At 54.6% G+C, this 15,467-nt stretch overlaps 1 protein-coding gene across 1 annotated transcript; it reads right to left on the reverse strand.

The window, feature by feature from the left end:
- Window positions 1–467: 467 nt before the first annotated feature.
- LEMD2 (LEM domain nuclear envelope protein 2) lies at window positions 468–12,398 on the reverse strand. The gene is made up of 9 exons (XM_014271180.3): window positions 10,819–12,398; window positions 9,680–9,720; window positions 8,550–8,625; window positions 7,299–7,375; window positions 6,574–6,653; window positions 4,687–4,832; window positions 3,634–3,735; window positions 3,450–3,552; window positions 468–2,381 (listed from the first exon to the last, which is right to left on the reverse strand). Exons 1-9 carry the CDS (start codon window positions 12,377–12,379, stop codon window positions 2,231–2,233), a joined length of 2,337 nt encoding a protein of 778 aa, XP_014126655.2. The 5' UTR covers window positions 12,380–12,398; the 3' UTR covers window positions 468–2,230.
- Between the last annotated feature and the right edge of the window lie 3,069 nt (window positions 12,399–15,467).

Consider the following 15,467-nt stretch of genomic DNA (forward strand, 5'->3'; position numbering starts at 1 on the left):
GGAGATGGAGCAGGGGACACGGTGGGGGTGACAGCCACAGCCCCTGGCACAGGGAACGGCTCCAACAGCACCATTTCCTAACCTGGAACACATTCCAGCTGTAACTTAGCAACCTCACCTGGGTGAGAGCATCCCACCAGGCACGTGGGGCCTGAGGAGAACCAACCTTGCACTGATTCCCTCCCTTTTGTTCCCAAATCTCAGCAACAGCTGCAGGCAGAGAGGAGGCAGCTCCTGCTGGCCATGGAGCCACCCCCTTCCTGTGCCACTGGAAAAGCCCTTTGTCACCCAGAGCCACAGGATGAGATGAATTCACCCAAACTGAGTCACCCCTTTCCACAGAAGTCACACAATGGGGAACAACTCCTGCCACACCCCAGAGCCTGGGAGAAGCTGCAAATCCACCTGATCCAAGCAAAAGCACTTGGGCCAGTCTGTGATGTCTCAGCACAAATAAAAGTAGTAAATGATTGGTAATAAATTTATTTTTGATATTGATTTTTTACAGAGCTAAATGGAACATAGAAACAGCACCAAGCCATTGAAGTTTGTTCTACAAAACCAGGTTTAATACAAAAAGGATGACAGCAATGCCTGACTCTGCGCTTCTGGACGGTTAAAAAAGCTCCCCCAAATCCCACCAAGAGTTTAAAAAGGTTTAAGAACAGAGGCACCGGTGTTTGAGAGAATTTCTCTGGCAGCAGTGATCTTTATGCATGTGGGAACAATCAAAGTTACCGTTATTCCCAATTTATTGCAGTGCAAGGGGCTGGTCCTTGCCTAGGAGAGCTGTTGAGTCTCCTGCCCAAACACCCACAGCCAAAAATGTGGGGTAAGAGCCCCCTCCATGCAGGATATTCCCCATTTAATGGGAAAGATCTGGTTTTGCTCCTGGAGAGCTCAGCTCCACCCACGTGGGGAGAGGTGCAGGCTGTGCCAGCTGAGCAGGCACAAGGAACACACCTGGAGTGGCATCACCTGCCCAGGGCTGTGCCCTCAGCCAGCCCAGAGCCCGGGACAGGAGCAATCTGAGCATCCAGCCCCAGGATGTCCTCAAGAGAGCAACCCCCAGGGGCCACAGGGCTCAAATCCCTGCTGGCTTCACTCTGCACCTCCTCCTGCCCGGGGCCAGCAAAGATTTGGGTCCTGCAGCCTCAGGAGCTGCTGCAGAGCCCTGGAAGAGCAGAGCAGCAGCTCCTCTGCCGAGCCTGAACTGCCACACTCTGGTGCCATTGCCTGGGAAACAAACGTTCCTTCAGTGGACAGAAAGAGAAGCTGAAGTAACCAAGTGATTACAGACACGAGCTACGATGCAGCAGGGCTGGGACAGAGCCAGGCTGCTCCTGGGACCCACAGGGGGCTGCAGGGACAGCGACAATCCCAGAGCTGGCACCTCCCTGCTCTGACACAAACACAGACACTGCAGCTGCCCAGCTCAAACGTGAGCCCTGAGCCCTCAGAGCCTCCCAAAGCTGCTCTGGAACAGCCACGGAGCACTCCTGGGCTGCAGCCACAGGAAAGCGCCTTTAGAAGCTCCCTCTATCCTTTATTTTCCACCCAAATTCCCACCCCACACCCCCAAAGAATAAAAAAGCACACAGACTGCAGACTTAAAAGTGTAACACGGTCACAAACTCTCCTCCACCACCCCCAGCCCAGCCCAAACCACCAAGGCACGTCAGGCTCCCCCCTCTCTCCAGGCCCATTTCACCCAATTCCCCTTCTCCCAGTTTTGGATGGATGAAGCCAACACAAAACAATTTCCTTGCTGGGAAGCAGCAAGTGCTTCCTCATTGTCTCTGCACTGATAAAAACAAACGCAAACAAAGACATGCCTGCAACTGCCACCCTAATGTTTCCATGGGAAATGTTCTCTTTCAGCACATTCCCTGATGGACTCTGCCACCAGTTGGCCTTTGCAGAATTGAGGTCAAATTTTGCACCCCCAGCCCTCGAGAGAGGAGTGCAGCTATTCTTTGTAGGTTGTTGTTTGCCTGCCATGGGAGCCAGGTCTCTGTGGAAGGCTCACTTTGGTGCAATCCCAGCTTCCCACCAGCTCAATCCCATCTTCTTTCCAAGCCAGTATTGCCCTGAACGTGTTTGTTTGGAGAGTTCCAGCAGTGAGAGCAAACAGAGCCTGGGCCAGGCCCTGCTCCTCCCACCACCAGCGAGGGCCCTGAGGCCTGCACAGGGTCCATGTCCCACCCTGCTGCTGCTCCTCCTGCTGCCCTCAGTGCTCAGAATCCGACAGGTACGAGGGCTGAGTCCATCTCCACACCAGCATGTCCTCCCCTGCCACCCTGTGTGACTCTGTCTGGATCCGGGACTCGTTGGAGGCCAGGAAATCCACGGCTCTCTCCCACACCCGCTTCATCTTCTTTCTGCAAGGAACAGCAAGAAAATAAATGAGAATCCTGAGCTGGTTGTGCTTCTGTGCCTGCAGCAACTGGTCCTGTGGATTTGGCTGCCTGCTGTTCCCTGTGCAGGCAGAAAAGGGCATCAAACAAACCCTGGTTTAGAGATTTCAGACCAGGGCATGGCCACACAAATCCTGCCTGGGGGGAAGATGAGAGGCTCTGTCAGTGCCCTGAATTTCTGCCTCAATTTGCGCTGCAAAGGGACTCGATGAGCAAATCACCCTCCCCTGTCCCGCACACAGAGATCTCAGCCAGGGGGACACCCTGATGTTCACCCCAGCTTTAGAGCCAGCTGTCCTGAGCATCTCACACCAGGGATGGCTCAAACAGCTGCAGTCATCCCTTGTAGGAACAGGAATCCTGTTTCTGGTACAGAGGGAGGATGTTTAACACTTCACAGGAGGACAAAGCAGCTCCATTTAACCAAAACACAAGAAATAACAGAATGCAGAAATGGAGCAAAGCATGAGGATCCAGCCCTGCAGCCCCACCACCCACAAAGCAATGAGCTCAACCACAACTCCTGTCTGAGACAGCCCCAAACCCAACCTGAGAAAACACCAAACCAAATCATTTCACTCCAACTCCCTTCCCAGCTGTGTAACTCAAACTGGCCCCTTTCCAGGCACACAATCACTGCAGTGGAGCCCAAATATCCTGTTCAGCTCATGAGAATTGCTCTGGTCTGGAGAGCCAGGCAGGATGGCTGGGAAAGGAGACAGCACCAGATACCCAGCAGATGAAGCAGAGGACAGCTGAAGCTCCAGGTCCAAGCAAACCAAACCCAGGTACTGCTGGACAGAGCAAGGAAATGCATCTGTGGCACTGCACAGGTGACAACCCACCTGTGGCACTGCACCCAGTACCCACCTGGGGCTGGCACACTGATCTGCACCAGGAGCAGGCACAGCCTGAGCTGTGCCCAAGCCTTTCCCAACCCAAAGGCTCCAGCAGCTGCAGGGATTGATTTTGGAGCTGTGCTGAGTCCCACCCTGCTGCCTCCAGCCCTCCTGAGTGCCCAGGGCAGCTCACCTGCTCTGAGGAGGGATCAGGCTGTCCCGCACGTGGAAGATGCCGACGTAGGGGTAACGCTCCAAATTCCGCTCCCACTCCTTGTAGTGGTCCTGGACAACAGCTGGGGGACAGGAGGACACAGCAGTGAGGGCTCAGCCCTGCAGGAGCACAGCAGGGCTCCCTGTGCTCCCACAGCTCCTACCTATGATCTTCTTCACCATCTCATACATGGCTTGTTCCTCCTCCTCCATCTTGCGCCAGCGATAGCGGAGGTAGAGCAGGATGCCCCAAAGGGTTATCAGACCTAGGAGAATAAAACCAAAGGGATTCAGGAACTGGCAGCTGTGTGCCTGCTGGATGCAGTTTTAGTTCTCACACCGTGACCCAGGCTTGCTTGGAACTGAATCCCAGTGATTCCTTTTGCTCCCCAGAGCAGCTGCACCCCAAAAGCCCCTTGGTGCTGCCCCCCTGGAGCACAGGAGCACCTGTGGCTGTGGGACGAGGTGGTGGCAAAGCCTCAGCACGGAGCTGCCCTCAGGAAAGAAACCTCAGCACAACCACAGGGCCCCAGGTCTGTAAATGCCAGAGGAGGCTTTGCCAGAGGCCTCCCCTACAAGGATCACTCTGGAAGACTGTCAGGTTTGGAGAGCTGCTGGATAGGCAAATAAAGCCTGGTGCTCCAGTGGCAGCCCAAAATTCAAGAGATGTGTATGGAAGGTTTAGCACTTACAATGCCCCCAGTAGGACTTGAGTGTCTGCAATAAACAGAACTGTCCCTTGTCACCCCCTCCCTGTCAGGTTGGATTAGAAACTCCTGCAGTCACACAGCTCTCGTTATCACCTCGCTGGGTAAAACCCCTGTCTCAGCTGAGGCGTGACAGACTATTCCAATAAAACCTCCAACCCTGAAATGCTACAAGTCATTATTAAAGAGGCTGGAGGACTTGGGAGCTTAGAGCAAGGAAAAAAAGAAAAACTGACTCCTTAAGGTAAGTTAACACACTTATTCTGCAGCCCATAATAATGGGCACTTGAGGAATACCCAGAGAGCTCATCAGCTGCCTAATTTAAAGCAACTTTTAAGCACTCACAGCACAAGAGGAGGGCTGTGGGTCTCCTGTGCTGCCAGAACAAAGGTTAATTAGACATTAACTCATCAGCAGATTTATTCCACCTCTGTTAGGTGTTTCCTATGGCTGAGCAATGTGTGATGAAAGAGCTTCATCCCTGCAGCTGAGCCCCAAGGGCCACTTACACCAGAAGAACAGGAACAGGTTCATGATGGCCGTGACCACGGCCCGGCGGAAGCGGCAGCCCAGCCCCATCTGGGGACGAGCAGATTCCAGGCAGAACACTTCCTCCACGCTGGAAACAGGCTCTGACAGGTCCCTGCCTTTCAACCTGATGGCAAGAGGAAGAAAATCTCATTGAAGAGAGCAGGCTGCAACTGCAGTCTTTAATCAAGGAGAACAAGCAGGCTGCGGATGCAGCTGCTGGCAGGAAATGCCCCCACACCCGGGCACAGCCTCCTGCCACAACATTTGGGGAGTGGTGCTTAGCCAGGGATGGATGTAGCTCCAGGATGGATGTGGCTCCATCCTGCAGCTCCCACTGGCACGCTGAGTATCCCTGCACTGCCTCTCTGACAGCCCCTCTCAGCGTGCACAAGATTGAACTCAAAATTGGATTCCCACCTCCCAGCACAGAGATGGAAACGTTCCCTGAGTCAGAGCCACTGCTCAGCCCCAGCAGTGGGAGCAGGAGCAGCTCCAAGAGTGGCAGAGCACCAGCACAGAGCCCTGCAGAGCCCTCAGCTCCCTCCCTGCAGCTCTGCTGCTCCCAAGGCAGGCTCACTCCACAGAGCCATTCCCAGAGCACACAGGCACCCAGGGGTGCAAGGGACAGCCAGCAGATCCAGGGGAATGCAACAAAGGGCACTGCATTTTTTAAGCTCCTAATTATGAACAGCCCATTAGACAAAGAGGTTTGCTAATTTACAGGTGCTCAGCTCAGGAACTGCAGAGAGCTTGGCTGGTTCTGGGTTCTGCAGGAGCTGCACACACACGATTGTGTCCCACCCCCTGCTATTATTTACAACCCAAATTCCACGGAAATATTTAAAACATGCAGCAGAATCAGCCAGTGCAAAGCTCATTTTCAGTCCTGCATCTCAGACTAGCAACTAAAAAATAATCTCATGTAGGTTAAAAATGCCAGGGGCAGGGTTTTGGGGATGCTGCCACGCTGGATCCAGGGAAGCAGAGCTGTTTGGGGACCAGCCAGCAGAGCTGCTCATTAACAAAATAAAAAGTGGGAGGATATTGTATCCCACAGCTTCTGACTGGAAATGTGCTGGAGTATAAAAACACAAAATTTGAAAACTCTGCATCCCAGCCCACCTACAAATGCAGCCCTGCCCCTAAGGAAGCCGAGCCCCGTCCTGGGAATTTGCACAGCCCAGGAATCAAAGCAGCAGATGCTCTCTGATCCGTGGATCACAGCAGCAGCTGCAGGAATATTTAAGAGCAAATGGAGCAGTGGGAATTCCAGCAAGCTTGCCCACCAACCCCAGCACCACAACTGCTGCAATTCACTTAATCACAGACACATTTAGCAACGTGCAAATGCAAACAACTGTTATGGCTTTAGAGCAGACTGGAGGCAGCCCACGCTCCCCAGAGGAAGGTGATGATGGCTGCTCACTCTGGCAAAAGTGACCTCGTGGGCAGGTTAAGGAAGAGCTGTGGGCACAGGACCATGGGGAGGACACCAGGAGCACTCCACAGGAGGCACAGCACAACCCCTGATGGCCACAAGCAGCCCTGAGCTCCCACCTGCATCTCACCTGTGTCGCACAGCCTGGGCTGGAATGGGACTGCTGGAGGGAGCCCAGATCCCACCCTGCTGCAGGGCTGTGCCCTTCCTTTGGAAGTTTGCCCAGCAAGCTCAGCCACAGCCAATCCCAGCCCCCCCTGCTGCAGCCCAACGAGCTCTGGGAGCTGAAGGGCACCACTGACCCTGCCAAATTCCACCCCAGATGCCCAACTTTGACACAGTGGGCTCCTGCCACCCAATTCCCAAATCCCTGCTGTTGTTCAGTATCAGCAGATCCCAAATTTTGACACAGGGGGTTTCTGCTCACCAAATTCCCAAATCCTTGTTGCTGTTCAGGATCCAGTGCAGGGCAGCTTCAAACTTCTGTGAGGAGCTGCCAGTTACATTCTGTGCCAAGGAAGCCATAAGCAGATTAGCCTTCCATTCATTTAAAATACTGACCAACACGATTTCATTACAACAGTGGGAGAATTCACTCCATAGGGGCTGAACCCAGGTTCATTCTTATCAGGATTCTGCAAACTGGAGGGAGGAGAACTAAGCCTGAAGATCTGCCTGGCCTGAAGTCTTCTGACTGGGGAGATGATGCATGAAGCACTCAGTGAAATAACACCATCCCAGACTGTTAGGGCTAACCACTAAATACAACATAATCTTACTGACAGGTTACCAGGAAAGAAATGGAATGCTGGATCAGAGCAGTCTGTCTCCTGACACTCTGCAGTAGAGAAAAATCCTTCTTCTGCCCAGCCCTCAATCCAGGGAAATTTCTGCTTGCACAAGACTGATGGCTCCAGTGAAACAACAAACCATTAAGATTTACAGGGGGTGAAATCAGAGATGGAGGAGAAAATGATTTTCAAAAGAACTGCTGAGAACAGGACTGGCCAAAGGGGAAGTGAGAGATATGGGAGAGAATCAAAGCAGGATGAGGAAGCAAAATGGATGGTGAATTGTTTTAGTGTCTATTATTTATTGCTTTATAGGAGACTAAGCACTGGGTTGTAACAAAGCTGCTCAGAGCCCACTCACCAGCACGTGATCCTTCACCTCACTAACCCAAATGCATTTGCTTTTTAGGTTCTCAGGGTTTCCACATTCAAAATTACCTGGTAAGAAAAGTCAAATAAAAAAATCATGTTTGTAAAAAAAGCTCTGAAAGTACACCAAGAAATGCTCTCCTTTCCTATCAGCCCCAGCCCTGAGCAAAATCATTCCAGGATGAGATTTATATTGCAGGCAGATCAGATGACTATTAATAAAATGCTCAGCCACTGCACTGAGGTTGGATAAGGGCAATCAAACCTCTCACTTCAGAGCTGCTGCTGGATAAGGGCAATCAAAGCTGACACTTCAGAGCTGCTGAACACACAATGAGGGGGAAAGTATTGCTCCTGCCCCTTGCAGAGCACAGAAACCACTGCTGCCACCAGGTATCAGGTGTGGAGCTAATGATCAGTGTTCAAAATGCCTCCAAGGAGCTGAAATCACAGCTCTGCCTCCAACCCAGGCACAGAAATGCTGGCAAGGCACTAAATCCTCTAAATCTTGCCTCACCAAGTTGACTAAACAAATGTGCTAAGTAAATCTGGTGGAAATCCGAAGTCAGATTTGAAAAGATTTAGGAATTCTGTGCAGCTTCAGTATCCAAAGGTTTCAGCCTTGAGGTCTGAAATGCAGAAAATGGAACTGAAGCCCTTTTACTGATTACACTGCTGTGAATCTTGCTGAAAGTCTCTGCTCATACACTGGATTTCCAGCAGCCTACTCCATCCCAAATACCAGTGATGGGCTGGATTTACTCCTGGAGTAGGGACTGTGCTGGGTCAGCTCCTCAGAGAGCCTGTCCCACTCTGTGGTGAGGAACAGGAGAGGCACTCACACATCTGCCGCCACATTTCAGCAGAAATGACAATTTCTTAGGACACTTCATGTGTAAGAACACATCAGTTTACACTCCTGCCTCTATCCTGAAGACAATAAATTTTCAAGCTGTTGGTAGAACAGAATAACAAACCCAACCAATCCCACCTGAAACTCCCAACACTTCAAGCACAAACAAGGCCCACTCACGCAGGCAGGGCGACAGGAGTGCATCAGCCAAGCACCACTCAGAACAAAAATAAACCCACCTTCCCTGTTTTCCTATCCCCTGCCTGCCTCAGCAGTCCTCAAAGGGAACTGCCTGTTCCATAAACCCCTCCAGAGTGGCACAGGAGCGAGCAGGGGCTGGCAGAGGCAGCTCCTGCAGGCTCAGCAGGGTGGGGATGTGCTGGCACTCACCTGCCTGCACGGACAGGTAACTGTAGAGCTCGTGCAGCATGGCCATCACCACGTCCTTGTGCTTGGCCTGGCAGAACTGCAGGGCACAGATAGGGACACACGTCAGCAGGGCCGTGGGGACCATGGGAGTGCAGCTCAAACACCAGACAGAACCACAGCACTGCAGGCTGGCTCAGTCCTGCTCCACAGCTCCAGGCACATCTCCTGAGCAGGAGCATCTCCTGAGCATCTCATGTGCCAGGCACAAGTGACCCTGAGCATCTTCAGGGTGAGTTTTGAGGTTCCTTCCAGCCCAAACCAGCCTGGGGTTCTGTGAGGTGCCACCAACCCACAGCCCAGCCTGCAGCACCAGCCTCAGACCCACCACAGACGGATCCATCACCTCCAGAACTTCCCAGCACACAGAACTCAGAATCCAACACAAAACCTTCTCCCTCCTAAAGTCTGCGTTGGAAGGGACCTTTAAAGCTCACCCAGTTCCACCCCTGACACCTTCCACTATCCCAGGCTGCTCCAAGCCCTGTCCAGCCTGGCCTTGGACACTTCCAGGGATGGGGCAGCCACAGCTGCTCTGGGAATTCCATCCCAGCCCCTCCCCACCCTCCCAGGGAAGGATTTATTCCCAATATCCCATCCAAACCAGCACAGGGAATCCTGGAATGGTTTGGGTTGGAAAGGATTCTGCCATTATCCCAGGCTGCCACTTTATCCAACCTGGCCTTGGGCACCTCCAGGATGGGGCAGCCCCAGCTTTTCCAAAATTCCATCCTGACAGAGGGAGCAGGGCTGTGCAGGCATTCCCCAGTGGAGCCCAGGGAATTAGCTGATTAAATCTTGCACTGTTAAAGCTGAAAACAGCTTTATTGCAAACCAATAACACTGCTGGTACAACTGTTCAAAAAGAAATTGATTCACGTAATTGGGAATTTAAATTTTTATCTTTCAGAGTCTCATACACACTCCTAACTTCATCTGGCCCATTAATTTCAACTCATCAAGTCCCAATTTTTCTGTAAAACGACAGAACTAATCATTTTACAGTGATACTGTTATGGGTGGAACAGACTACCTGGAATAATCACTGTTCTGTGAGAGCTCACAAGATTGAGAATAAATAAATAAATGCTTACATCATCCGTTCTTTTGTCACAATCCACAGGCAAGAGATTAACTAGGAGAGAAAAGAGGGTGAGTTAGCTGGCTGCAAACAAGAGCTTTGATCAAGAAAATAATTATCTTTTTAAAAGCAGGCTCAACTCAAAGCCTGGTTGTGCTATTGTTCATCTCCCCCTGGCAGCACGTGGAGATGCAAAGAGCCCCTCCAGGAGCTGCTCTGGGAGGAAAAACACACCAAGGATGGAGCTGATGAATGTGTTCAGCTGGGGAGTGAAAACTGGGGCTGGATGCTTTAACAGCTCCTGTTAGAGAAGCTTCACGCTGATCTTTACACTCCAGTGCTGCCTCTTGCTGCCCACCAGGGTCACCTGAAATATCCCAGCACAGCCAGGGAGGGAAATGAACCCCCCTGGAGGGCTGATTGCAGCTCTGGGCTCTGCAGGGCTTGAACAGCTCCTGGCACCTGTGGCACAACCCAAACCTGGGCACCACTCCTGCCTCCAGAGCTCCTGTCACAGCTGCAACGGGCAATCCAGTGACAATGGGCAGCTTTATCCTGGCTTTGGGCATGCAGCAGCTTTCCCAGCCCACACCAAGGGCACTGTGTGCCCAGGGTCAGGACCAGCACCTTCCCAAAACAGCCCCCAAACCCTTCTTTGTTCAGCTCAAAGCCTGAAATATCCCCATTTCCAACTGTTCCAGCTGGGGAAACCCCTTTCATTTCTCACAGAAGAGAGAGAGACACACTCTGCCACACCTGAAATGCTGAATTGATCTGCTGCATTTCCCCCTTGGACAGAATAAAGGGCTGTGCTGGCAAAGGGAACATCAAAAACACAGCCCAGGTACTACACAGGCCTCGTGTGACACCATAAAATCCATCCTTGGCCCAGCAGGAATGGCACTCCACATAAACCCCATGGCTCTGAGGGACTGAAGGCCAAACTCGTTTGGAAAAACCAAACTTTTGATTTGCTTCCCATGACTAACAAGGTTCCCCGCAGGAAAGGGAAGATGGGAAAAGGGAGAGAAACAGAGATGTCAGGTTTTGGCAATGAGAATGATAAATGTGATGGGGATGGAAGCGATAAAGGCAAAGTAGTAAGACAGGTGAGGAATAAAGTTTAAACGAGAATTAAACCAGTGCACGTACACCTCTCCTCTCTCCCGTCCAGCCAGCCTGACCCAGCCATCTTCACCACGAGGATGCCCAGAAAAATCAGCAGCAGCACCAAGCTGGCGAAGCAGAGGAACTGGGACAGGTAATACTCCAGGCCTTTCCCCTTTCCCTCGGGCTGGGGCCGGGGCGCTGAGCGCAGCAGGGCTGTCCGTGCGGTCACTCCGTGCCCCCCATCGCCGGCTGCCCGCCACGGGAAGCGCCGGATCAGCCCCCCAGCCCGGCTGCCCGCATCCCGCTCTGCCTCCTTCCCAACGCTGGCAGCCAGGTCCTCCTTCCCTCTCCTGAACAGGCTGCTGAACCTGCCTGGGGCCGCCGAGGAGCCCCACTGCGTGCTGGGGGTCACCTCGCTCTCCCGTCTCCACCAGCTGTTGGAGGAGAGCCCCCTCCTCTCGCCCGCAGTGTCCCAGGCAGTGCGGGAGCTCTGCGCCCCAATTCCGCCTCCCGACGTCCCCCAGTAGCTCCTGGGTTTCTCCTCACTGGGAAGGGGTTTGGAGCCTGCCGAGGAGCCAATTCCCCCTCCCGATGTCCCCCAGTGGCTCCTGGGTTTCTCCTCGCTGGGAAGGGGCTTGGAGCTCGCTGAGGAGCCCCAGTAGGGTGTGGAGCTCAGCCCCCCAAACCCATCCAAGCCCGAGCCCGCCCGGCTGCCGAGCCCCCCGCTCCTCTCTGCCGAGGGGCTCCACTGGGACGTGGAGTTTGAGCCCCGGATCCTGTCCAGGGTGGGTCTCAGGCCACTGCCGAGCCCCCCGCTCCTCTCTGCCGAGGGGCTCCACTGGGACGTGGAGTACGAGCCCCGGATCCTGTCCAGGGTGGGTCCATCGAGGGTGGTCCCCAGCCCCTGGCTGAGCCCCCGGCCGTGCTCTGCGACATCTCTGGATGTGTCCCAGTGGGACGCAGAGCTCAGCGCCCCGGCCCTGTCCACCCCCAGGCCCCCGCTCCTCTCTATGGACGTGTCCCACTGCGAGGGGGAGCTGAACCCCCCGTGCCCGGCCAGGGATGCCCCCAGCCCACCGCCACCTCTCTCCACAGTCGTCCCCCATTGCTCCGAAGGGCTCAGCCTCCCCAGGCTGTCCCGGGAGGAGCCGCCCTCAACCCTGATGCCTCCGGCCCGGCCCGGCGGGGACCCCCGCGGGTCCCCCCAGGATTGCCCGCCGCTCTCCCCAGACGTCCCCCAGCGGGACGCGGGCGGCCGCCCCACTTCCTCCTCCTCGTCCTCCTCCTCGTCCTCCTCCTCACTCTCACGGGCAGCCGCGCCGGTGAAGCCGGAGCGCTGCCGCGAGGGCGAGGCCTGCGGCGGCCCTGCGGAGGAGCGGCCCGGGCTGGGCGGCGCGGTGCGGCCGCTGCGCCGGGCCGCCGCCACCTCCGCCCGCAGGCAGCCCAGCTTCTTGATGTAGACCTTGCGGGTGGTGGCGGTGATGGGCCCCGGGCGATAGCCGAGCGCCAGCAGCTCCTTGCGGAGCTCCGCGTCCGTCAGCTCCGCCATGGCCACGCCAGGCCCCGCCGGAAGCGCCCCGCGGGCGGGAAGCGACGCCGCCATCTTGGGAGGGGCCCCTGGCGCCGCCATGTTGGGAAGGGCACGGGGCTTGTGGGGAAAGGGCGCGGGGGCGGGCGCCATGTTGGGAAGGTCAAGGGGGTGCGGGCTTCGTGTCCTGGGGGAGTCGCAGCTCTCCCTCCGCGCCGCTCCCTCAGGACCGGGAAAATGCGGGAGAAATGGGGAAAGCTAAAGGCGAAAGCTGCCTCATCTGCGCGACGAGCCGGTGTCGGTGATGGGTTGTCCCCCATCACTGTGTGGAGCAGCTCCCGCCTCGCTCACACTGATGTTCTGACATTTTTAGGGCCATTCTCCCAAAAAATGTCCCTTTCCCAATCACCTATCACCCCCACACGCGTTTCCATCATCGCTGCCCAGTTGCTGAGCTCTGCCAGAACCTCAGGCAGGACCAGGATCCAGATCCATGAAATATTTCCTGGGAAGGGGGGTTCCTCTACACCCCACACCTAAAACAGCAAACCCAAGCGTTGACTTGTAAATTTATTTTGGCACAGCTGTGATGAACAGTAATTGCTTTTTCCTGCTGCCGCCGCTAAAGAAAGCGATGAAAGCGGCTGAAATACGGTGGCGTCATGTTGGAATTTAATTAAAGGTAATGGAGCAGCGGTGCTGAAGGTGCTGAGGGCTGGCTGTGTGCCACGGCAGGTGATGGATGTGTGACACTGGGGTGGGGGACATGCCGTGATCCCTCAGGAATGGCACCTGTGGGGAGAGGGAGGCTCCAGAGGAGCGTGAAGCTGAAAGAGCTGAGCTGTGCCTTCCTGACATGAATCAGAATTCCAGAGTCAGTGAGGCTGGGAAATCTCTCTTAACACCATCGATTGATCCCTACCTGAGTGCCACATCCAGATTTCCTCAGACACCCCAAGGATGGGGTCTCCAAACCTCCCTGAGCAGCCCCTTGCAATGCTAACAACCCTTCCCATGGAGAAATTCCTCCTGATGTCCAACCTGACCCTCCTCTGGCACTGCATGAGGATCTATCCTCTTGTCCTGTCACTAATCCTTCTTTCAGGAACCCTCTTCCTTAGCAGGTCCCCAAAGCTCACCTCGCTCTTCCCAATTTATCCAAGAAAGCAGCAGCAAGATGCTGAGATTTGTTTGTCAGGTTGGCAACAGCAAATACATCCTCAGTAGAGGCCAGGGAGCCCATTAAAAGAGCAAACTCAGCTGTGCTGGGAAGTGTGAATGCGCTAAGCTGAGCTTCCTCAGTGCTCCTCTGCCAGCTCATGATGTGGAGAGGGGTCTAATGTAAATAAAAAATTCCAATTTGCTCCTATCACACAGATCCTGTGAGCTCACAGCTCTCACTTTGCAGAAGCTCTGCCTGGGCATGCAGCTGCGCGCTGGCTGAGCTGGTGCAAACCTGGGAATTGCATGAACTCACCTTTTTCTGAAGAAAACAGCAACAAAAGCCCAAACCCATCCTTTCAACTTGTGATTCTGCCCATCATGGGAATTACCCCAGACCCAGCAGCCTCATTGCACAATCTTTAGAAGGAAAGACATGGGATTGGTGTTGGACAGCTGGAGGATGGGGGAAAAGCTGTGATTCCTCCTCAGAAGGAGGTTGGCAACACCAAAGCTCAGCAGGATCAGGTGTCTATTCCTTGTGGAGAGAAATCCACGACCCCTTTCCCTTCCTCCCCTTGGGAGAACCCCTGCCTTCCCTGGAAGGCGTTTGGCCCCTACAGGGAAGGCAGCAGAACCAGACGTGCCAGACCCTCTCTCCCCATGGGCAATCTTTGTTCCCATCCCCTGCCCACAGTGCCAGTGCTGAATTTGACAGTGGATTTTCTATTTTTGCAGCCCCTCCATCATCCTCATAGCTCTGGGAGCACCGAGCGGTGCCGAGGCTGCAGATGGGCTCTGCAAAAAGCGTTTCTTGGCTGGAAAGAGCCGGAGCTGGCTGTGGGAAGCTGGGACAGCACGGAGGGACAGCCTCCACCTTCCCTGCGAGCCCAGAAGCTGCCTCAGAGCTGCTGGCAGTGCCTCCCATGCCAGAGGAGCAGACGCGCCGCGCCGGCTGCTCCGGTGCTGGCAGCCTGGTGCGAGCAGAGCCCTGGGAATGGATCCGTGCTGGAGCAGGGAATGGCTGCACCCCAAACCCGCAGCTGAACCCTTCACTGCTGACTGATGGGCTGCTGAAACCCTGCAGGTCCCCACCCACCTCCTTGTCTGTGGCTGTTGGGTGCCAGCCCTGCACATGGCACCGGGGAAGTGTCAGGGCTTTCTTGGGAGCCGACTGTGCCCGTTTGTCACCCTGTCACTCACAGCCACAGCACAGGTGTGACCCGAGAGCCCTCTGCCTGTCCTGGGCCTGCTCAGTTCCTTAGCAAGTCAGAGGTGACTCCATTCCCTTCCCTTTCCCCCAACTATTGGGCTGCTCATCCCATCATGAAATTCTTGTTTGGTTTCTGGAGCAGCAGATTCTTCCTGCCTGGGTGCTGCTGGCTGCCAAAGCACCTTCCAGGGCAGGGGAAAATGCAGATCTGTCCTGAAACCTGGAGAACACTTCCTTCTTACCCAGATCCAGAGCCCTGACAGCCTGGAGTGGCCTGGTTGGGGTCGCTCCATCTCTTTCCAGTGGAAATGTTTCTGCTTCTCCTTCTCAGGCCCCTGCAAGTGGAAAGGATTTACTCCCAAAAGTTGAAAGTTTACTTTGGTGCCTGTTTGGACACCACAGTTGGTGCTGCAGGACAGGACAGGGGTTCCTGTGGTCTCTGTCACAACCATTACATCCTGAGCTCATTTATAACTGGGACAACTGGGACGAGCAATGGAAAATCCATGGCGGGGGTCAAAGCTGGCCCTTGCTGATGCAGCTTGTCTGGGTCCAAGGGTAAGAGTCCTGCTGGTGGATCTCCCTCTGGAATTTTCCACAGCGTCAGCCCCACCATCACTCCAGTGGGAAATGGTCCAGGAAGCAAATCCAAGAGGCTCATGTTCACCTTCTTTCTTTCCATCACTTTCCTTCCTGCATGGCCATGGGGAGGTGTTAGCCTAGAGAATGACAGGAGTGAAGGAGCTGGGAAAGGGCACACTGGGGGGGACAGCTCTGACCCACAGTGGA

This window comes from Zonotrichia albicollis, chromosome 28, assembly GCF_047830755.1.
Source record: "Zonotrichia albicollis isolate bZonAlb1 chromosome 28, bZonAlb1.hap1, whole genome shotgun sequence".
Lineage (NCBI taxonomy): Eukaryota > Metazoa > Chordata > Aves > Passeriformes > Passerellidae > Zonotrichia > Zonotrichia albicollis.

Bases quoted from the DNA above. Each gene is read 5' to 3' on its own strand.
- LEMD2 (XM_014271180.3), bottom strand. From the start codon at position 12,379: ATGGCGGCGTCGCTTCCCGCCCGCGGGGCGCTTCCGGCGGGGCCTGGC. The intron at 8,626-9,679 runs GTAAGCATTTAT...TGTGCCCTGCAG, and splicing joins GTGACAAAAGAACGGATGAT to TTCTGCCAGGCCAAGCACAA. The intron at 4,833-6,573 runs GTGAGCAGAAAC...TCTTGCCATCAG, and splicing joins AACAAGGATTTGGGAATTTG to GTTGAAAGGCAGGGACCTGT.